The 22,962-nt window shown below is 41.8% G+C and overlaps 1 protein-coding gene across 2 annotated transcripts in view; it reads right to left on the reverse strand.

The window, feature by feature from the left end:
- Positions 1 to 22,962, reverse strand: part of GALNT17 (polypeptide N-acetylgalactosaminyltransferase 17) — a 276,769-nt gene that overhangs the window by 78,170 nt on the left and 175,637 nt on the right. For both annotated transcript variants that reach the window (XM_074974323.1, XM_074974322.1), the window contains one exon: positions 14,704 to 14,821. In XM_074974323.1, the coding sequence (XP_074830424.1) occupies positions 14,704 to 14,821 (118 nt within the window). The remainder of the gene's footprint in view (positions 1 to 14,703; positions 14,822 to 22,962) is intronic.

Below are 22,962 nucleotides of genomic sequence, written 5' to 3' on the forward strand. Positions count from 1 at the left end.
TTTGCCTACGACTGTGATTAAAAATGAGTCCCCAGGAGCAATACCCTTGTGATGTCCACAAAACATAACAGGGACACACAAAGGTGGAGGATAAATTCACAGGGATGCAGGACATACACCTTCAGAAATTATTCTATTGTTCTAAATACCACACAGAACAAGTCTCAAGTTATATTACATTGAGAATAACGCATGCTGATCTGGTTATTTACTATCTCAAGGAGAGGACAGATTCTCAAAGGTGGCTTGAGGAGTGAAGCAACCAACTCCTGCTGAATTCTGATGGGAGCCTACGTGCCCTTTGTGCCTTTGAAAAGCTCACCTGAGATTGTTGGGATTGTAAGAATGGTGGCAAAAGCGACCAAATAATCTGAAGAGATGACTAATAAAGAAAAGTTTATTGTCATTATTGGTGGTGCCCAAAATTCTCTGGACCATTTCCAAATACATAAGATGACATAATTCCTGCCCCAAAGAGCTTGGTCTATATGGAAAATACATAAGTATCACAGTAAGAGCAAACTAAATGTGAGTGGATGGGTGAAGGAACCCACTTTTCACAAAAGAAATCTTGAAGATTAACTGAACCAACACCCATCTGCTGGAGATAGTGGGCCTGATTCTCCATTGACCTGTTCTGTTGTGACTGAAACCCAAATTGCCTCATTGGATTTATGCTTGTAAGGACCTAAATCTCTTTTGGAAATGAGACTTAGGCTCCTAAATCCGTTAGGCTTTGCAATGTTGAGCACAGCAACACTAAATACCATTAAAAATCTGGGCCTAAGTGTTTTATACCCACTTGGCTCTCACAGTGCACCGATGTAAATAACAACACCTGGTGTCAGGCAACAGAGAATCACGCCCAGTAGTTAAATGAAAAACAAAAAGAGAGGAGAAGATTGGCATATGAACCCTTCAGACGAAATTTCTTTGCACAGAAGAAGCTTGGAACAACCTGCCGAATTCAGCAGCAGAAAGCCGCTGTAAGACAAGTGCCAAAAATCACTCAAGAGGGAATTAGATGTGTGTCTGGAAAAGGACTATCATGTTCAAAGGAACTCTGGGAGAAGATGCACCAATTAAGACGCTACCGCTCTAATGTAAATTTTCAACAGTATAAAAGGTTGAGACCAACATATTAAAAAGGGGTCAGTGATAATAGGTGACTAATCTGAGCCGTGCAAAAAGGGATGAAGTCCTTCAGAACAAGTGAGGAGCAGGAGAGGAATTGTGATCAGAGTCACAGTTCCTTCCCAGAACTCCTCCTGGGAGAGCACACGTATGTGCTACCCCATCTTCTGAGCCTAGCCTACCATTCTAGCCCTATAATGAGAATATTTGGTCATCGGTGGCACCCAGCCTTTAAAAAATAATACTGTGCAGTTATTTTCAGAAAGCTGATTGGAGGGAAATGTCACCTTATTATTCAGCATACTACTCTCCTTGCGTGGCTTCTTTGTTAGAAGAAAAAAAAAAAAGGGAAGCAGATATGACCCAGATATTATTTTAATCCTGCTAGAATTGCAGAGCCAACATCTATGGACAAGGAAGCCTGATTCTACCCTGTCTAGAAGCATCACCTACCAAACTATCAGCAATGTTTTAACTGTTCTTTACGGGTGATGATTTAAGAGGCAGAAGGAACAGCTTGAGTTTTTGTCAGAGCCCAGGTTTATGTCTGCAGTGCTGGCACTTAGAAAACTGTGTTCTGACTTACAAAAATGAACAGATTTGCTTGGGAAGTCCTTGAGAGAGAACAGATAGGAAACCCCATATTGCTATTTATATAGTTACACTTTTCAGAGTGTAACCTCATGTCAAATTTTCTCTTATCTTTCCCAACGTGCACTGTTTTTTAAATAAGAAGGCAACATTCAGTTTTTAATGGTTTTGTTTTCCACTTTATAGGGCAATTTATCTCTCAGACATTCCAGGAACTTAAGATGAGTTGCTAGCCCATTGTAATAGTGAACAAGGGAGGAAAGTTGGATTATTGTTTCATGCATTAGGGATATTTTAAAGGACAGTTGTACTCTGAAAAGGGATTCTGTAAGAACGACATTGTGGCGTTCCATCTTTGTGGTGGCTCAGTAATTCTCGACTGAATTGCTAATAAAAGGAGGTTTATCTCCAACAATCTTAACCTGTCCTCTGAGAGCTGGGTTCATTCTGGCTCATGCACCATGACCACAGTAATAAATGTTCAGCAAGTGAAATTTAACAATTCTGTAGATGATGACAGGACAGGAATGCAGCTCAATCTCCCAGGACTGCATTGAGTCAGAAGGGCTAACAGCAGAGGTGAAAGTAAGTTGGTAAGCCGTGCTGGACCAGACCGGCTTCCCCAGGCGGTGATTTAAAGGGCTCAGGGCTCCCTGCAGTGGGCGGAGCCCCAGGCCATTTAAATCGCCTCCCGAGCCCCGCTGCCGGAGCCCTGGGGTAGCGGTGGCAGGGATCTGGTGGTGATTTAAAGGGCCCAGGGCTCCAGCCACTGCAGGGAGCCCCGGACCCTTTAAATCACCGCCATAGCCCTGCCACCGCTACCCCGGGGCTCCGGCAGTGGGGCTCAGGCGGTGCTTTTAAAGGGCCCGGAGCTCTGCTGCGGTAGCAGTGGCTGGAGCCCCAGGCCCTTTAAATTGCCCCTGAGCTCCCAGCTGCTTCTGCTGGGAGGCACGGTTGAGGCCACGCCCCTGCTCAGGACTCCGGCGTACCGGTAGGTCCTTTTAGTTACTTTCACCCCTGGCTAACCAGAATGGTAAAAACATATCTGAGTCAGAAATACAAGCAGATCTAACTCACAATGCACTGCAGGACCAGGCCTGTTGAACTTTTCTCATTGTTTTCTGACCATAACTGCATTTTCAAAGGGCAAGTTAAATAACTTACACACACATACACACACGCTCAGTGTTGGCCTAACTCTGATTCCATTGAAATTAATGGGAATTATTTACCATTGGCTTCAATGGGAGCAGAGTTAGACCAGTGCTGAGTGCTTTTGAAAATACCACTGCATAGAGTACAGATCCTAGACCAGGGGCGGGCAAACTTTCTGGGCCAAGGGCTACACCTGGGTATGGAAATAGTATGGTGGGCCATGAATGCTGATGAAATTGGGGGTTGGGTTGCAGGAGGGGGTGAGGGCTCTGGCTGGGGGTGCGGGCTCTGGGGTGGGGCCAGAAATGGGGAGTTCAGGATGCAGGAGGGAGCTCCGGGCTGGGGCAGAGGGTTGGGGTGCTGTGTGGGGGAGGGCTCTGGCTGGGCATGCAAGCTCTGGGGTGGCGCTGGGGATGAGGGGTTGGGGGTGCAGGAGGGTGCTCCAGGCTGAAACCGAGGGGTTCGGAGGGCAGGAGGGGGATCAGGGCTGGGGCAGGGGATTGGGGCGCAGGAGGGGGTCAGGGGTGCAGGCTCCGGCTGGTGCTTACCTCAAGTTCCTGGCCAATGGGGGCGGCGCTCGGGGCGGGGGCAGCGTGCGGAACCCCTGGGCTGCACCTACGCATTGGAGCTGGAGAGGGGACATGCCGCCTCTTCCAGGAGTCGTGCGGTGCCATGGCACGCATTGAGTGGGGCAAGCCCCTGACTCCTCTCCTTGGTGAGAACTCGAGGGCCAGGTTAAAACATCTGGGGGGCCAGATGCTGCCCTCAGGCTGTAGTTTGCCCACCCCGTCCTAGACACATTAAACATTGTGTTAAAACATTTTGGAGGCCAGATTCTCCCAAATGAGCCAGTAATGAGAGGCGTAAATCATCCCTGGCCTGAGCTATCTAATCCCCTGAACTCAGGAAGGCGAGATGGTGCTGCAGCTTTCACCCTGCCTTGTGGTTTTCTACTCTCTTTGGGTTCTGCAGACCCACATACCTACAGGCCCTTCAGCAGAGGGAAAACTGTGGCTGCTCTCCACATTTGGAACATTTGTAAGAGCGGCCTGGAGCCTGCAATGACAGTGGTGGAAGATGGGGCTGTCTGTCTGATTCTGTACGTCCAGCATTAAGTCAGGCCTTTGGCAATTCTTCAATTAGTATTCACAAGAAGAGGCTTATAAGTGCCAAAAGCTCAAGCGGAAATTAAGGGGTGCATAGTCTTGAGAGCAGGACCTCTGTACACAGAAGTGAATTTCATCTGCAATATACTGCCGGTTGGATGGGAAGAGCTAATATTTTTCGATGAAAACGATGAACTTTTTCCCTGCATAAAAAGAACATTGTCGGTAAAAACACTAGAATCAGAGTGGGTGAGAATGCTCCTTTCACCCTTCCTTATTTGAGTGGAGATAATGGGCAGGGACAATAAATCATTTTCTATCAGGAGACAGCGAGGGAGCAGCATAAGCGACACGACTGCCTGCTTGCAATTTCCCTTTCTTAAAAGAGACAGCTCTAAATTGCTCACACCACTGCAACTCTAATAGAAGAAAATAGCATAAATGTCTGGCTCACAATGCATCAGAAAACTAGACTGACATTTGCTATAAAACATCCTCCAGCACCTACAGTAAATGCGGTGCTGACAACAACGTGGAGCAAACGTTCTAAATTCACAATAGTACCAATTTCTGTGGTTAAAATAAACTTTTCCTGATTGGCTATTTGTCAACAGTGGAAATATTTTTTTCAACCATACAACAATAACGCTGGCTGAAGAATAAAATCAATCTTAGTACAATGGGGATACCGACCGACCGATATAAATAGCATGTGACCAAGCACATGGGCGCATGCGAATTGGTGTGCTGATTTATTTCTAAAGCTATGCTTCTAAGACATTTTCCAAGGTCAGTCTTATTCTATTTCTTCCTTTGCTCTGAGTTAACAATATTTTTATCTGGAAATGTCCTTTGTTTAAAAATTCCCCACTTTTAGTAGTCCCTGTGGCTTTTGCACATAGATTCTGTGGTACTGTGTGAGCCATCCAGGGTCTTTTATGGATCCTGCAAGTTATGCAGGCGCTTCCTTGTTCCTTGAAAGCAGGGAAGAAATGGACCCATCTTCATATGTGGCTTTCTCCTTCCCATTCATAGAATCATAGAATATTAGGGTTGGAAGAGACCTTAGGAGGTCATCTAGCCAATCTCCTGCTCAAAGCAGGACAAACACCCACTAAATCATCCCAACCAGGGCTTTGTCAAGCCAGGCCTTATAAACCTCTAAGGATGGAGATTCCACCACCTCCCTAGGTAACCTATTCCAGTGCTTCACCACCCTCCAAGTGAAATAGTGTTTCCTGATATCCAACCTCGACCTCCCCCACTGCAACTGAGACCATTGCTTCTTGTTCTGTCATAAAGCTTGCGCTATTCCCCACACCAGACCACTCCATTTGTGGCTCTCCCACTCCTCAGACTTCATCAGCCCAATGTGGTACCCTGCTTGCCACTCCTCACATGACTATCTGCATCTGGCCTATACCCACTTTATAAAGTTTATAGCTGTTCAGTATAAATGCTAAGATACATCAGCTGATTAGGCAGACGGGACAGACAAACACCAACTGCATTAGGCCATGAAGACATCATAATGTACGTAATTAATATCTCATAATTCCAGCCTCAACCCGCAAAACTCATTTAAGGTACATCTCCTTTCCAGGATCAACTGAATCCATGGAATTTGAGGTATATATGCCAAGCCATTTGAGATGTACCAAAAACCAGCCAAGCAAACTAAGAAATAAAATTAAGGATATATTCCAAGAGTGAACTCCACTTAAGATTTGAACCTCCATCTCTCTCAGAAGTTTTCTCTGATTCATCCCTAGATTGAAGATCTTGCAGGTGGAATTTCAAGCAGATCAGTTTCGTTTTGGCAAAGTGAGAGTTGGGTGGGTAAAAAAATTGCACATCATTCTAATTATTGTCTCTTCACTCACTCACAGGGCTAACAAAACCACCCCAAAATGTTTGATTCCACCCATTTGCATATATTACCTGGAGCCAACCTCTCAGAATTCACTACCCTTATTATTTATTACCTTAAATATGGGACCATCCTTCCTCTATTCACTGATGCACAGAACATCATGGAGCAAATTCTCTGTCCTATTCCTCTCCCTTTGCTCCGCCTATGTGGCACAAATGGCCGGAGACTTGCTGCAACTTGGTACCACATAAAATTTTGATTGAAAAACTTAGAACAGTATAAAATTAACGTGGCACATCTTAAAACGAATAAAAACTGGCTAACTGATGGGTCTTAATGTATAATTGTAAACTGGGAATCGTCATCAAGCATATGTGTTTCCAGTGGGATCCTGCGGGGGGGTTGGTTCTTGGCCCGATGCTATTTCTCATTTTTATCAGTGACCTGGAACAAAACATGAAATCACCACACTCCTCCTTTGCAGATGACACAAAATTGGGGGAGTGGGCAAATAATGAAGAGGACAGGTCACTGATTCAGAGCAATTTGGGTCACTGGGTAAACTTGGCACAAACAAACAATATTCATTTTAATATGGCTAAATGTAAATGTATACACCTAGGAACTTACAGAATGGGGGACTGTCTCCAGGGAAGCAGTGACTCTGAAAAAAATTGGGGGGTCATGGTGGATAATCAGCTGAACATGAGCAACCAATGTGACACTATGGCCAAAAGAGCTAGTGCAATCCTGGGATGCATAAACAGGGGAATCTTGAATAGGAGTAAAGAGGTTATTTTATTTCTGTATTTGGCAGTGGTGCAACCGCTGCTAGAATACGATGTCCGGTTCTGGTGCCCACAATTCAAGAAGGATGTTGATAAATAAGGGAGAGTGATTGAACTGAGAATGATTAAAGGATTAGAAAACCTGCCTTAGATTGAGTTTTTGAGTCTATCATTATATTTCACTGACCAAAGAGAAGGTTTAGGGGTGACTTGATTACAGTTTATAAATATCTATATGGGGAATAAATATTTAATAACGGGCTCCTCAATATAGATGAGCAAGAACTAACACAAACCAGTGGCTGGAAGCTGAAGCTATACAAATTCAAACTGGAAATAAGACCTATGTTTTTGACAGTGAGGATAATTAACCATTGGAGCAATTTGCCAAGGGTCGTGGTGGTGGATTCTCCATCACTGACCATTTTAAAATCAAGATTGGATATTTTCCTAAAAGATTCGTTCTAGGAATTATATGGGGGAAGTTCTCTGGCTTGTGTTATACAGGAGGTCAGACTAGATGATCACAGTTGTCCCTTCTGGCCTTGGAATCGATGAACTCTCAAGCTAGCGTAGAGGAACTCAGTGGAAGCCGAAAGATTCAGCTGCTTTCAAAAATCCAGCCAAACTTCTTTATTTTATTCTTAGTAAAGAGTGATAGATTACATTAATTTTATGCAAAACATACAGAGAAAAAAACATTTGATTTTCTAAATACAGAAATCCATGAGCTCCTCTGTGCTAAAAAGGAAATGAAATACATTTTTTTTGTTTCTAAGGCCCTGATTCTGCAAACACTTAAGCCTGAGAGTAATTTTACTCATATAAATTCAATGAGACTATTTGTGGGTAAAATTCACCCTGTGCACAGGGCCCACCCCGGTAGGGTGACCAGATGTCCCGATTTTAAAAGGACAGTCCCGATATTTGGAGCTTTGTCGTATATAGGCACCGATTCCCCCCCACCCCCATCCCCATCCTGATTTTTCTCATTTGCTATCTGGTCACCTTACACCCCGGACTTATGTACCACTGAAGTGCCACTTTGAGAACTTATGTGGAACTTAACTTAAGGGGTGCACAGTCCTTGCGCCCTCTGCACAGGGGTGAATTTCACCCCCTAATTATAAAGTTACTAATGTGTATGAATGGTTGTGGAATTAGAGCCTAAATAATTATTAATAAAATAACAACCACCCCAAAATGTTTGATTCCCCGCATGTGCATATCTTACCAGGAGCCAACTGCTCAGAATTCGCTACCCTTATTGAGACCAGTCCTCCATTAGCACATATGAATGTTCAAATGGGTTCACTGGGTTACCTCTTTTGCATGCACAGCTGCTCATTTGGATGCGCACATCTGAGATTGACATGAGACATTTAGGTGACTAGTTAGGAAAACTTGGAGTTTGAAATGAGAGAACACCCTTTTTTCCCCTCTAAAAAAAGAAATAGATAATAATAAATGACCAAACCCAAACTACAATCGATTAAACATTCACGTAAAACAAAGACAGAGTCATCCACTGAGCCTCAAAGAAATCCTTGAATTGTACTTTTCTTAATTAAATCTGTGACTGATTCTTACTACACAAATAAGGTGTGGGATGGATCAGCTAATAAGCATTCTGAGTTAATTGTCTTCATCAAGTGACGATTTGTACAAATGATACTATCAAAGGAGTAATAATATCCTTATTGATTAAATTAATCTCTAAAAGACAGCTTAAATGAGTTTAATTAGCAATGCATGACATTGCTGAAAACAACCTTGTAACCCATCCCCAGGGCTTGAAATGATGGCAACACACACAAAATAAACCTTTGTTCAAAACAAACACCATATATAGTTTCCTGGGGCATCTCAGTAACTCGCTGTGACCAACCGTGAAAATCCATACAACTCTCACACACAAAGAAACAGCGTGATGCATATTAAAAGCAAATGGTTTCCTTGCAGTTCAAACATTCACTAAAAACCGTATCCACAAACAATCTTCATTTAAAAAGAAACAAAACAAAAGTGGGAATGGAAGTTTTCTGAATAGATTTTTTTGCCAAAGTTTGCAAAAGCAGAAGGGGCACTGTTACAGCTCCAGGAACCTGGATGGAGCCCAGCTACTATCCAGACGCAGTGTGTAGTACTCCTTGTGCAAGCTGGTACCTGTTATCCAGCTGCCTATCCCCATAGCGTAAACACACACTCTCCCAGAACCCCACCAAAGGTGGTGAGCCTTCCAGTTTACTGGTTAAGTCTCTCACATTTTGCCTAAAGCTTATAACACAGACTTTGCACAGAATTTTAACACCCTTGCTCTTTCACCTAACTAAGCACAAGAAAGTACAGATCATTTAGAAAACAATAAGCAGTCTAAATGCAATGCCCACCACTAGCTCACCATTCCCTTGGGAGTCCTTGGGGGCAAGTAGGCACGGTTCCCTATCTCAACAAACTTCTACATGCTGGGCTGCTTCTCCCTCATATTGAGCTGGAGAAAAATGGTCCCCTGAGTAAAACAGCTCCTGTCCTTTTATAGCTTTTAGCCTCCTCAAGTGACTTAATTGCCAAGGCGACCTCTCCTCTGATAGACCAATTCTGCTGGTTAGGAGCCAGTCTATTTTTAGAGCTATTCCATTTCAATAGGAGCGCACTTTAAGTCAGCAATCCTCTTTTCTTATACCTTTGTCACCAGCCTTTTCAATTTGAATTCAACAAGGAGGCAAACAGACAACGGAGAAGGCAGAGGGGGCTACATATTCAAAATGGAGTTTGCAGCTTGATAAAGCTGCAAAGCGTTCATAATCATACACAGAATCCATAAGTTATACAGGCAGATTCCCTACATCCTCACTGGCATGGAGAAAAGTCTGTGCGTATTGAGGGGACCAGTTATTTGAGGGAATTGGGTAATGCGTTATAGATTCTCACAGGCCCATGTCACTGGACTAAATCTGTCTCCATTAAGCAATGAATGGAAAATGCATACTAATTTGCCATATTGCTGGCCACCTCAGGAAAGAAGCTACTAGAGCAAATGTTCCTCTCACCACTATAGCAGTACTATGGCTGATAAAACAGTTTTGATAGAAAATTTTTGATGTTGGAAAATTGGATTTGTGATTAAATTTTTCATGAAAAGTATGTGCTTAAGTCCTTTCCTGCATCGAGGCTGGAACTGCATGCATAATATACAACCTTGACATTGGTAAATGCCCAAATCTACCTCTGAAGTCAAGGGGAATTCTGAGACCACATTCAAGGGCTTTATATTAGTGAAGTGAAAATGTCCACAGAGTTCAAAAGCTGACGCACTCTTACAATTGCCCTTCACTCAGACATCTAGGGCTTCGATATTCTCCAGCCACAGCAGGTAGAGCTTGTGACCAACTCTGCGGTTGTGGAATAACCGTGAAGGGTAGAATTTGATAAAATGGCCTGCTGTGGAAGGTATTTGTTGCTAACTCTAGGGAATGCTGTTCAAATATACAGGCCTGGCATGCGGCAAATGTGGTAAGACCTAGCACTGGGATAACTCAATGTCCAGGAATAGCTTAACATAAATGAACGAATAAATAAATGAATGCTGTTGAAAATATCTCCGTTGAAATATTACCCTGAACTCCTTTGCCTAGTGGACATCACCATTTTCTCTGCCAAGAACAGGCTGATAGCGATTTTATTCCCCCCCGCCTTTTTTTTTTTAATACTGCCTCAGGATATGAAGTTGTCCACTTTAGGGACAGGGAGCAAGACTAAGCACAAGATGAGAACTCCTTCTAGAGTCACTGTAGTGAGATAAAAGGAACGACAGTAATACAAAGAACAATCTGTACTCCATGCCAGGGCCAGGTTTACCCTGCAAGCAGAACAAAAAATTGCCTAGAGCAGCAAGAAATTAGAGGCAGCAAAATGTTTAGTGGGTTTATTATTATTTTAGTGACTACAGGGTAGGAGGATGTTTTCCACTTTGTAGAGGGCAGCAAAAACCCTAGCGCCAGGATTATCTGCAGCCCTAACCATGGATAACTTTTTTGTTAAAGTGAACCACTTAGCTAATCGGTCAATGCTCTCATTTGAACTAATTAGTAACAGCAATTAAATAGATAGTTTTCTTTTTTGCATTTTATAGCCATATGTACTGTACCTATATCTGGACATATTTATAAATCAGATTCTTGTAAAGTACATGTTCTTTTTAAATATAGGACAACATAAAACCTTATTTTTGTGTTTCTCAAATGTGGCCACCGTGGCTGCATGCCACCAGGGGCTTTTCTTGAGGCCACAGCCTCCTGGGCAGTGATGTGGGAGGGGGTTAAAGCAGTGCCCCCTCCCCTGAGGCCGCCAGCAGGGGAGACACAAATGCTGGAGGAACAGGCTCCTAGTGAGTTCCCCACCTTCCCTGGGGTGGTGGGCAACAGACTCTGGCCCTGGGCTCACCCTCATCCATTCTCCCTTGGCCCCCACTGCCTCCCCCAGCCCCCTATCCATTCTCCCCGTTGCCTCTGGCACCCAATGTCTTCCTACCCTCCTCCCCATCCAGAGCTCAATTTGTCCCTGGGCTTGCCAGGGCTGAGTAAGTGTGCTGCTGTGAAAAGTGATATTTGTATGTTTGTTATTATCATTTTCACAGCAGCAGCTTACTAGCTAGCAAGTCTTTAAAACAGAAACCAAAAAAGTAAAATAAACAACAAAAAAGACAAGAATATGCCCTTATTTGTGTTTTCTATTCTGTTTAGGTCCAGTAAAGAACAGAGACGTGTAGATTATTTTTATTATTGAACCTGCAAAAAAATCCCAACATAAATACATTTCAATGATTTGGACAAGTATTTGCATATTTATTTGTCTTTCCTAAACTTAGTTAAAATTGTAACAGCGGCCACCAGCAAGAGTTGGTGGCCGCAATCAGAGGCCACCAAAAAATTTGTTGTGAGAACCTCTGCCATGATTTGTTTAACTGATGTTTTTGCTGGATGTCTGAGATGGTGGGGTTTATTTGTCCCTTGGTCTATTGTCTAATTTTTGTACTTTAAAACAAATGTATACATGCATCCAGAAACATATCATGGGGTTTTTAGTGATATAAATATTAAACTATATTAAAATACAGCATGATTTTCAGAAAGAAGGTGGAACTTGCAGCATCACCAAAGAGAAAACCATTATCTTTGGACTTGTAAACTGAGCCAGTTTTGAGCTGAGAGGCATTGAGACAGAGTAAACAAAGAACCACACAATTACTTTTTGACAACTGCCACACTTTAAAATTATTCAGCAACCAATCAAACATTTTATATTAAGATAAACTTTAGCAATGGTTTCTGAGGGTTAATAGGTGTTATAAGCATATTATAGATGGCTGTAAGCCAGAGTTTAAAACAATGTATTGGTTGGTTGGATGCTATAATAATCTATAATTAATGAACCATTTATTAAAATGCCTATTAATTATTTATTAACCCTGTATAAACCATTTATAAATGGAATCTTGGTATAAAGTGCAAACCAAACCAACTATGACAAGAGCCACCATTCTATTGAATTTAGACGCAAAAACCTATCAACTTCACTGTGAGCAAGACTGGGCCCAAATGGTGTAACTGTAAGCTTTACAAGAAGGCCAACATTTTCAAAAGTGACTAGAGATTTTATTTACCAGCAGTTTTGGGTGCCCAACTTGAGACACCTTAAAGGAGGCTGATTTTCAGAGGGGACATGCTCAGCACCGTTTGAAAAGCAGGCCTTTTTAAAAGTGTCATAAGTTTCAGCCCCACATGTTTATACACCCAAAACCACTAATTACTTTTGAAAATCTTGGCCAGAGTGTATATATATAATGTGTGTGCACACATGTATACACATTGGAAAAATAAAGATTAGGATAGGGGTGGTGGGAATTTTCAAAATCTTTCAACTAGAGATATTCTAGCTCTCCTTTTAATAGATCCACAATGTCAAAAAAAATATTACATCTCTGATCATTGCTTGTGCCTTGAACATCTATCTTATTTTTCCAGCAATCTCCCATGAAATCCTCCAAGACCAAAGAGACGGGTTGAATTATTAACTAGGAGAAGAATAGTTCTACTAAATAGTATACCATCTCTGTCAATCACTGAATGATAGCAACACAAAAAAGCGAAACAAACAAATGAAGGTGGTCACAAGAGAGTTTGATACCTCTAGACCAAGAGCGTCAATTGCAATAATTACCCCATAAAGAGTGGAATTGCATGGCATATTTAAAGGCTTTATCTTCTATTCTCTTGTTTAAATGAGATTACTATTCCTCACACCCAATAAAAATAGATTTTATCAATTGCTTTTGATTTTCTAGCAAAGCAAATACAAGTTGGAAAATCTATGAAATAAACAATGATTTTTCATTTTTTATAACAGCAAACAGTTAATTCAACTTTTCAGTTATGAGCAAGTCTCAAGTCTCTCTCACTATCAGTTCCTTAATCTAACAAATAGTATGTTCTAAGCCCAGGCTTGATTGGATCTCCATAGACTCTGCCTTTGCAAGCACTGAAATCTTTTGTATATGAACCACTTTGTGATATATTATGGATAGGGCCCTACCAAATTCAGGGTCCATTTTGGTCAATTTCACGGGGCATAGGATTTTAAAAATCGTTAATTTCATGATTTCAGCTACATAAATCTGAATTTTCATGATGTTGTAATTGTAGGGGTCCTTACCCAAAAAGGAATTATATGTGTGTGTGTGGGGCGAGGAGGAGGGTGGGGGTGTTGCAAGGTTATTGTAGCAGGGGGTTGCGGTACTGCTACCCTAACTTCTGCGCTGCTGCTGACGGCGGTGCTGCCTTCAGAGCTGGGCAGCTGGAGAGCGGCGGCTGCTGGCCGGGAGCCCAGCTCTGAAGGCAGAGCTGCGGCTAGCAGCAGTGCAGAAGTAAGGATGGCACTGTATGGTATTGACACCCTTACTTCTGCACGTCTGTCTGCAGAGCTGCGCCCTCAGTCAGGAGCTGCCACTCTCTGGCCGCCCAGCTCTGAAGGCAGCAGCGCAGAAGTACGGGTGACATGGTATGATATTGCCATCCTTACTTCAGCGCTGCTGCTGACGGGGCGCTGCCTTCAGAGCTGGGTACCTGGTCAACAGCCACTGCTCCCTGGCCACCCAGCTCTGATGGCAGCGCAGAAATAAGGGTGGCAATTCCACAACCCCCCTAAAATAACCTTGGGACCCCCCTGCATGTCCGTTTTGGTCAGGACCCCTAATTTGAGAAACGCTGGTCTCCCCCGTGAAATCTGTACATTATTGAGTAAAACCACACAAATGACCAGATTTCATGGGATGGGGAGGGGAAGGAGACCAGATTTCACAGTCCATAATGCATTTTTCATGGCCGTGAATTTGGTAGGGCCCTAATTATGGAAACGATCAAATCATTAAACCACATCTAATATCTTTATGGTAATGAATTGAAGTTGCACTGGTAGATATTGTAAGTAGGAGTTTCTTGTGTAGATTTATGGTGGCAGTTACTGAAAATATGTCTATTGATATATCATAATTAAAGTGGGTTACACCAATTTATACATGCACTTTATGTTGTGGCTGTTAAATGTCTGTAAAAGATGTTTTAGCATTCAAATCATGCTTGTGGTATTCACAACGAGTAGCCCCATCACCTTCCATGAGTCTGTTTCTGTGAGAGACACAGGCATGATATTTTCTTTGACAGTGGATTTGATATTTTGCATATCTATAACTTGTTATCATGAACTGATGCTATAGACCTGATCCAAAGCCCACTTAAATAATTGAAAATGCTCCCTTTGGCTTTAGCAGGCCTTGCATAGGCTCCATATGCAAATGTTGGGGAACAGGAGAAAATATATGCTCCCAAGAAGTAACTAAATGTTTTCTGGACTCTTTCTTTAAGGTGCCACTGAAAGTATCGTGCTTGATTCTAATGTAGATTCTAATTGATTTTGGTCTTTAAAAAAGATCCTTGTGCATGAGTTTTTTAAAAATACAATTTCAAGAAAAATTGCACAGAATGGCAACAATTTCACAAACCTTGATTCCTAGCTCTATGTTCTCTCCTCCATATACATCCATTCCAGGATCCAGAAGACCTATTTCTCCAAAGAACTTCCTGTTTACAACAAACGAACAGCCAATCATAGCAGGTGTCCTGCAGGAAGAGAAAAAAAACAATAGAAACAGCATTATCAGCAATGCAAAATTATTAGTTGTCATTTTTCTTTTTCTTTTTTTAAAGGACTATAGGTTTATTTAATCAATGGAAGTTACCTAATACCTAAAATAAGGCCTGATCCTGATGCCATTGGAGTCTTTGGAAAGTCTTTGACTTCAGTGGGGCCACCAGCTTCACAGTAGTAAGCACTATGCTTGTAGAATTGGAGCATTATTTGGGAGATATTATTTTGCCACTGAAGTAAGACTGCACAAAATTCAACTGCCTATATACGTTAAAGGGAGGAAGGGGAGTTCTGTGGTTACGGCACTGAACTTAAGAGATCTGGGTTCAATTCTTGGCTCAGCCACACACTTCCTGGGTGACCTTGGGCAAGTTACTTAATCTCTCTGTGCCTCAGTTCCCCACTAGCAGAGTAGGAATACTACTACTACCTTTCACTCCCCCTTTTTTCTCTTGTCTATTTAGAACATAAGCTCTCCAGGACAGCAATTGGCTGGGTTTTTTTGCTATGTATTTGCACAATGCCTAATCAAATGGCGCTCTGATCGTGGGTGGGATCTGCAGGGTGATGTCAATTATAACAACAATATAATTCCAGAGAAGGAAATATGCCTCACTAATGAATAACGACGACAATCATGTGGCTGAAGCAAATTCATTAAAAACATTGGACAAATATTCACACAATATTTTGTTGCACAATTTTCCCAGCTCTACCAATAGTCAGAGTTACTCTCAAGTGGGTGGGTGCGAAAGATTCGACTCCAGAATGCTGCAAAAGTTCTTGCTCTCTAATTGATGAAGCAAAATTATTACTCTCATCCTGTGGAAGGCCAGCCAAGCTCACGGTATCCATTAAGAGAACAGGATTAAGAAAAATGAGAGTGTGTCAGGTGCTGGCATTAACATATGCACAAAAAGATAATAAAAGAAATACAGTCCCACTGGATATATTCTTAAGAACTAAAAAACATTAAGGGCATTCACAGGTAGGTGTATTTACTACTGGTGCCAGTTTTCTTTCTTTCTTTCTTCTTCAAATACTAGGATAGAACAACTGTAAATATTGTTTGAAAACATTGGGGCAGATCTTCAGCTGGTATAGATGGTTCACTGGAAACAAGGGAGCTATTCTGATTTACGCCAACTGAGGATCTGACCCATTATTTTGGCATGGTTGAACAGAACCCCATCCCTAAAATTATGATTTACCACACAGCATGTGGCTTAAAACAATTAGATTTTTATGCTCTTGCTACTTTGGGGTTTGCAAATCTGTTGTGGTTGTGGTTGTGGTATATGGAAAGTTGAATTCTCTGGGGTATTTTCCACTGTAAAATGGAATAATAAAAGACACTCCCCCTCCCTCCCCATCTAATCTAGACTCTTATCCTAGCTGTAGAAGCAAAGCCTGAACCCCTCATGGATATCAGCAAGGAAAAAAAATCAAATATACCTGTAGTATTTAGGGGTGCAGAAGAGTCACCAAAGCACCTCAGTCTTAAATTATTCCCACAGACAAACAGAGCTCTGTCCCCAATATCCTTTGAAGTCAGGAAATAAGCCTAGTATTTAAGAGGTGGTATTGTCCTCACTAGGGTGAAATTCACCCTTGAACAGAGGGACAGCACAAGCCTATGCAGCAGTTAAGCCCATGACTAAGCAAATAGGCCTTGGGTTGCACAGGGAAGAATTTCACCCCTTAATGCAAATTCTATCATATATGATCATTAGAAAACTCACTGTATTTCCCCATAAGCACATGTTGTTTCCTATAAGGCAGTCTGGTCTTGTAGTAGAAGCCAGGCAGCAGGAGTCAGGAAGTCTGGCTTCTATTCCTGGCTTGACCACTGATATGCTGGGTCATACTTAACAAACATGCTTTAAATGAGGCAAGTCACAGAAAATCCCTGTGCCTTGGTTTCCCAATCTATAAAGTTGCTATTTACAGTACTTCTCTACCATGTCTAGGGCCAGATAGTGACACTCAGGTTGGGTTGTACCTTACACCATGAGTCATCCTATGGGAGTCAATGGGAGGCAAATGCTACTCTACCTGAGTAAAGGTATCACTCGTTGACTCATAGATGGTATGAGGTCTAATTCATTTTTGTGAATTATCTGAGATCCTTGGATGAAAGGTGATATGTATTAAGTGCAGATTATTTCTATTATTTATAGTCATTATAAAATTTAACATAGAATCACAGAACAATTGGCGTATTAAATTAGTTAATATAGGAACTATCAATAATCTACCTTAAATAGACTCTTTTTCAGACAGCTGTCTGACCCTTAGTTTCAATAAGCACTATAATACTTCATGGTTTGTTCTACTCTAGTACTTAAGAATTCAATTTCATTGCTTTAGTTGTAGCAAGATTACTACCATTAGCAGAAACAATTCATTTTGAAACGATAACCACGTTAGAGATGCCAACATCTAATAGCTCCATTATCCTGGATTAGCATCAGGAATTAAACAAAAGGAGAAGTCACACTTTTTCTGTCACAGAATGTGCACAACCTCTTTTCTCTCTTGTCTTCTGACCTGGGAAGCTGGCATGGACACTTTGAGTCTGTCTACACAGCAACTAGACTCCCGCGGCTGGCCTGGGCCAACCGACTTGGGCTTACGCTGTGGGTCTGTTTCATTGCTGTGTAGACTTCCGGGTGAGCCTCTCGCCTTGCAGGGTCGTAGAGCCCGGCCTCAACCCGAGCCCAGAAATCTGCACAGCAATGAAACAGTCCTCATCCTGAGCCCGGTGAGCCTGAGTTGACGGGCACGGGCCAGCTGCAGGTGTCTAGTTGCTGTGTAGATGTACCCTTTGGGATCTAGTTATGGGAGCTCTGGGGCCTTTTGCTTCTACATCAAATTTAGTTTAGGTCATTAGTGACAGAAAGATACTAATTAGTTCTGGTCAAAAATTTTCCAGTGAAACTTTTTATCAATGGAAAATGGTGTTGTTTACAAAACAATATTTTTGACAAAAAACTGAAAGCCTGATAACTGAAATATCTGGATTCTGAAATGCTGCTGCAGTGACTCGTGGGATAGTTCGGATACCTCATACTCCCTTTCTCCTCTATGGGCAGGGCTGACCAACTGGACTTCATGATGCACCACCTTCCCATACCAAGAGGAGAAAACATGGTGCATCATGGGAGATGCAGTCCGACCAAGGAGCACGGCCTATGGAGGAGAACAGGGGCATGAGGCACATGAACTACAACTCCCCTGAAGCACCAAGTTAGCTTTTCAAACTCAAAATATTTTATTTTTTGGTTAAAATACTTTTAACCAAAAAAAATCATTTTTTTCCCAGAAGAAAACCCCCAGTTTTCTAACCAGCTCTAATACTAAAATCTCATCACGAGTGGCTTGAGTGAAATCAGCTGGTGGCCACAGACCAGTTCTTAGTGAACAGTGGCCCACGTGCACACCCCCTCCCGCACAAATTGTTATCCTTTTTGACAGCCAAATATTTTAAGGACTAAGGCTCTGATCCCGCTAATACTCATGTGCTTAATTTAATGTACTGTGAGTAGTTCCACTGAAATCAGTGGGAGTATTCGCAGTGCACAACATTAAGCATCCATGCACATCTTTGCAGGACCAAATCCAATGATTCCTGAAGTTAGTGGGCAGTCTTTCCAATGACTTTATTGGATCAAGCCATAAAGGTCCAACCTAAGCATCCAATAAAGTCAATGGGAGTCTTTCCACTGATCTTTCTGAGCATTAGATCAGACCTTAAATGAACATTAAAACTGAAATTATCCTCTCATCCCTGCTAACGGCCACTCCCTCCAAAGCCAGCTGAGACTCAGAAACAGTGATGAAGCTGTCAGCACTGCTTTGTGTGCATTTTTCCTGGATATACAACAGAAAACATGTCCTTTTAGAAGCTCTGTGTGTGAATAATCTGACAGATTTTATAATTTCACCTCCAAATTTTGCTCAACTATATCACGCTGCATATTAATTTCCGACCGAATGATATCGTTAACATGCAAAACGAGCAAATGCAGCATTCCTGAGCTCCCTTAAGCAATACAGATTAAGTGCTACATTCTTCTTCATAACAATGGTTCCTTATCAAATAAATGAGGGCTCATGTGGCACACTGGAATTTAAATGCAAACTACATTAGATTTAACAGCAAATCCTTCAAAAAAGATCGACATTTAGAACAACAGAAGCCCTATCCACAATGAAATAATAGCCCGAGGAGACTGGATGATAAAGCCCTTCATTTTCCCTACCCCTTAATTAAAAGCATTAGCACCGTTTGTTTTGAAAACACACAGATCAACTCGCACTCAGTGCATTTTTTATCTGTCCCAACGATAGCTAATTTTTCTTTAATGTGAAGCAAAAAGTAGAATTTGGCAGAAAGAATATTAACAGAGATGATTCATATTTAGTGGAATTATTGGCCTTGTATCCTGAATTCCATGGCTTGTTAGTTTCTTGCTATTATTTCACTTGGCTCTTATACACAAATAAGAGACAAAAGATCAAAAAAAAAGCTGGCTGAACGATCCTCAGTATGAATCTCTAAATACAGATAAATAAGACAGAGGCAAACATTTATCCTAGTCTATTAAGTGACTTTAATATTCTTCCTTTCTCTGGTTCACAGTTATACTCTAGACTTCTAAACCATTCTCCTGAACTGAAGAGGAAATAGAGTCTAGTTAGTTCTCCTGTACAATTAGTACTACACTTAAAGTACAAGTTACAATATGTATATAGCAAGTAAGGGGTTTTGGTTGGGTTTGTGTTTTTTTAAATTTTCATGTCCATACAAGTAAAGGCTGACAGTGTAAGAAACCACGATGGGCATGGTCAGAGCCATGGCAGTCACATCGAGTTGGCAGAGCAGAGGGTGTCAGAGCTGGAATCAGGAGCCCAGAGTGGGGCTGGAACAAGGCCTGAGCAAGAACAAGGCCGGAGCAGGACTAGAAACGGGGCTGAAGCAAGAGCAAGGCAGGAGGTGGCTAAGGCTTACGGAGTGTGTTACCGCTGACAGGCAGGGGAGAGTTCCAATCCATGAAGGAACATTGAGTAAAATGAGCTACTATTTCTGCCACAAGGTTTATATACCCGCCCCAAGTGTCACCAGACCAGGTCCTGGCTTGTGGATTGGCTGGAGCCTAGCACAGGAAGGCCTCATTTATTCAAACTCTAGTTCAGGGATGACTCATCACCTTACAGGCGGGCTGAAGGAGACATATTGAATATAGCTGCTGTATCTAGCTTCCACTAAAACGATACTTCAGCCTTGGAATCACTCCATGTTTAGTGCTCTAATCCTGAGGCCACAGCAGGCCCCATGGCTGTTTCCCAGCTGTTCCATTTGGGGGTAAACCTGGAGAGTTTGTCTAGAAACACATCTTCTTGCCCTGCGTCTGCCTCATCCCCTGCCCTTTGCCCATCCCCGCACACCAAACTCAAACAAGCATTTTGATTTTGAGGTTCCAAAACCATAGGAAATTTGCACCCACTATCTTTCATTTTTGTCTGTCTCTGCACTTTTGGGTTGCGGCCAGGAGGTATTGCAAAGTTTGTATGGAATGAGGAAAGACTGGGAAAAATCATTAAAAAGCCTGTTCTCACAAAATTTTTGGCCCAAATTTGCAAACTCAGAAGGAGATTCAGCTGGTTTGGGTAAATATGAATTCCATTCTCAATTACATTGGGACACTGGGATTACAGTTGGATTTATGGTGACTGCATTGCTATTACATCTGGCTTTATATTGAAGTGAGAACAGAATCAGGCTTACTTATCTAGCAAGCTTCAGGTAAGTTGTCTAACTTGGTTGTATTAACAAAGTGGCTCCCATGTGGTGGACCACCAATTATTTTCTTCTCCCTAAAGGAAGTCTATGTTGGAGATAAGAAAAACAGATTTTATAGACAGCTGGTCTTGGGCCAAATTTTCATTTGCTTTCTGTCATATCTTTGACTGCTTTTTTAAAAAAAGAGCATGTATTTATGGGCATGCATTATATACAACCAAACAGATTTTAAATTAACTACATCATTGGTCAGTCTCCTGTACATCATTGAAACTCTGTTTGTAAACTCCGATCTTTCTGAGCCATGGGGAACAGAAATCAACAAATCAAGAAAACACAAACTTCCCTTTGAGTTTAAGTATTAAAGCAGAGTGGATAAACAGTTCAATCAGTGGCTAACAGTAATCTATACTTGAAAGCCTTCCTGATCTGCTTTGCAGACTACGCATGTACTGTTCTTGCTGCTCAGTAGATATGCACAGTATATGCTTATTTATAGTATTTAATTTTCTTTTAGCCATGGACAAAATTAAGGACCTAATTTGTAAACAAAAATGACTTGTTTCTGTTGTATATGTGTGTTTCTACTCACGGGGTGTCTGGTGCACAGAATGTAGAGTTAATAAAGAACTGGATGCATAACATAGGGGGTTGTTCCAGGAATGTGTACTCTTAACACAGTATAGCAGAAATCAAATCCCAGCATGTGGTATTGAAGAAAGCCTTTTTCAGTTTATAGCGAGGTTAATATCTTGGCCACAGATGCTTATTCAGTAACTGATAATAGCTATCTAGCTGCCTATTTCTGCTTGCCTAAAGCAAGGCTATAAAAAAAGAGATCAGTCATAACAGTTTTCTTGCATATCCATCACCCCTGAATACAACAGACTTTCTTCTGAACAAAACTCCTTAGATTAAAAATAAAGAGAGAGCATATTGGTGGAAATAAGTCTCCTGTACCTTCTTTTTGCGGATACAGACAACACAGCTGCTACTCTGAAACCTGACAATCTTCAGTTTCCCATCCAAACCTATTGATGAGGAAGTCATTCCGGAAACATCACACGATCAGACTGTCTCATGAGATTTCAGTACTTTTGGTATTGCACTGGTCTACAAATACCAGAGAGGACAGCTTCTCTCATAGGGTCCATCCACTTCTGCGGTTGGTCAAAACCAGTTCAGAAGAAACTAGGTACTATCTCTATTACAATTTGCTGATTTAATGTGCCATGTCAAGGACTGTAGGAGAGAGGGCTTCTAGATAGAGAAGGTATACTCTGAACCAGAGTTATGGGCTTCAGGCTTCCTTTGCTTGTATGTCAATTATGTCAAGGATGTCTCTTCCTTCTTGGAGACTTGTATTTGGCAATTCAGTGTCTCAGGCTACGAATACTTGAATTCATGCTCAGGATGAGACCATCAGCTTTACTGAATATGTCTGCAGAGCCTAACTACTTCTTCCAAAGATCATCCCAGCATGCACTGGGCCTGGTTTAAAACCAGGCCTGGATTCATCAGGGGTAGCCTTTTGTTTGATTGTTCTGAAATCCTGATCCGGAAGCTGTATCTTCCCAGGTCACTATATCATCATTGTTGGAAGTGAAATGAATTTTAGAACTTCTATTGTGTTAGTGTAATTCCCAGATATAAACTCTCGGTCCCCTGATCCCACAATCACAGCTAGAATTTTTAGGACAGTCATTGGGATCATCACGTGGACAAGCAGAATAATGGAATTTATGTTGGTCATTGAGGTCCCACAAGGGGTTACTGTATATAAATAGATTTCACAGTAAGTTTTCATTGCTGTAATTTAGCAAATTGTAAAATGGAAGTGAGCTGTAGCTCACGAAAGCTTATGCTCAAATAAATTGGTTAGTCTCTAAGGTGCCACAAGTACTCCTTTTCTTTTTGCGAATACAGACTAACACGGCTGTTACTCTAAAATCAGATATGTTGGAGTGTCTCACTGCAATGTTACTATATGCATTTTAAAGACTCAAACTACCTTTTCAATCGGATTTGATTTAGTGTGACTCATGTTCTCTGGCGATGCCCTCCAGCTCCCTAACCAAGACTCTGAATAACAGAAAAGAGACACTCCAAAGAATCCAGTCCCAACTTTTACAAGAAGCCCATACAAAACTTCAGTGTATTACTTCGAGCAATTCAAGAAGCTTTTAGTGTGACCATTGCATAGTAGTCCACAGGTGCGATGTGATCTGGATCACATGGGAGTCTGCATACTTATGTCATTACAGTCATTTGTGAGTGCTATCTCTCCAAGAAAAACTCAAATATTCC

The sequence above is a fragment of the Natator depressus genome, chromosome 17 (genome assembly GCF_965152275.1).
Source record: "Natator depressus isolate rNatDep1 chromosome 17, rNatDep2.hap1, whole genome shotgun sequence".
Lineage (NCBI taxonomy): Eukaryota > Metazoa > Chordata > Testudines > Cheloniidae > Natator > Natator depressus.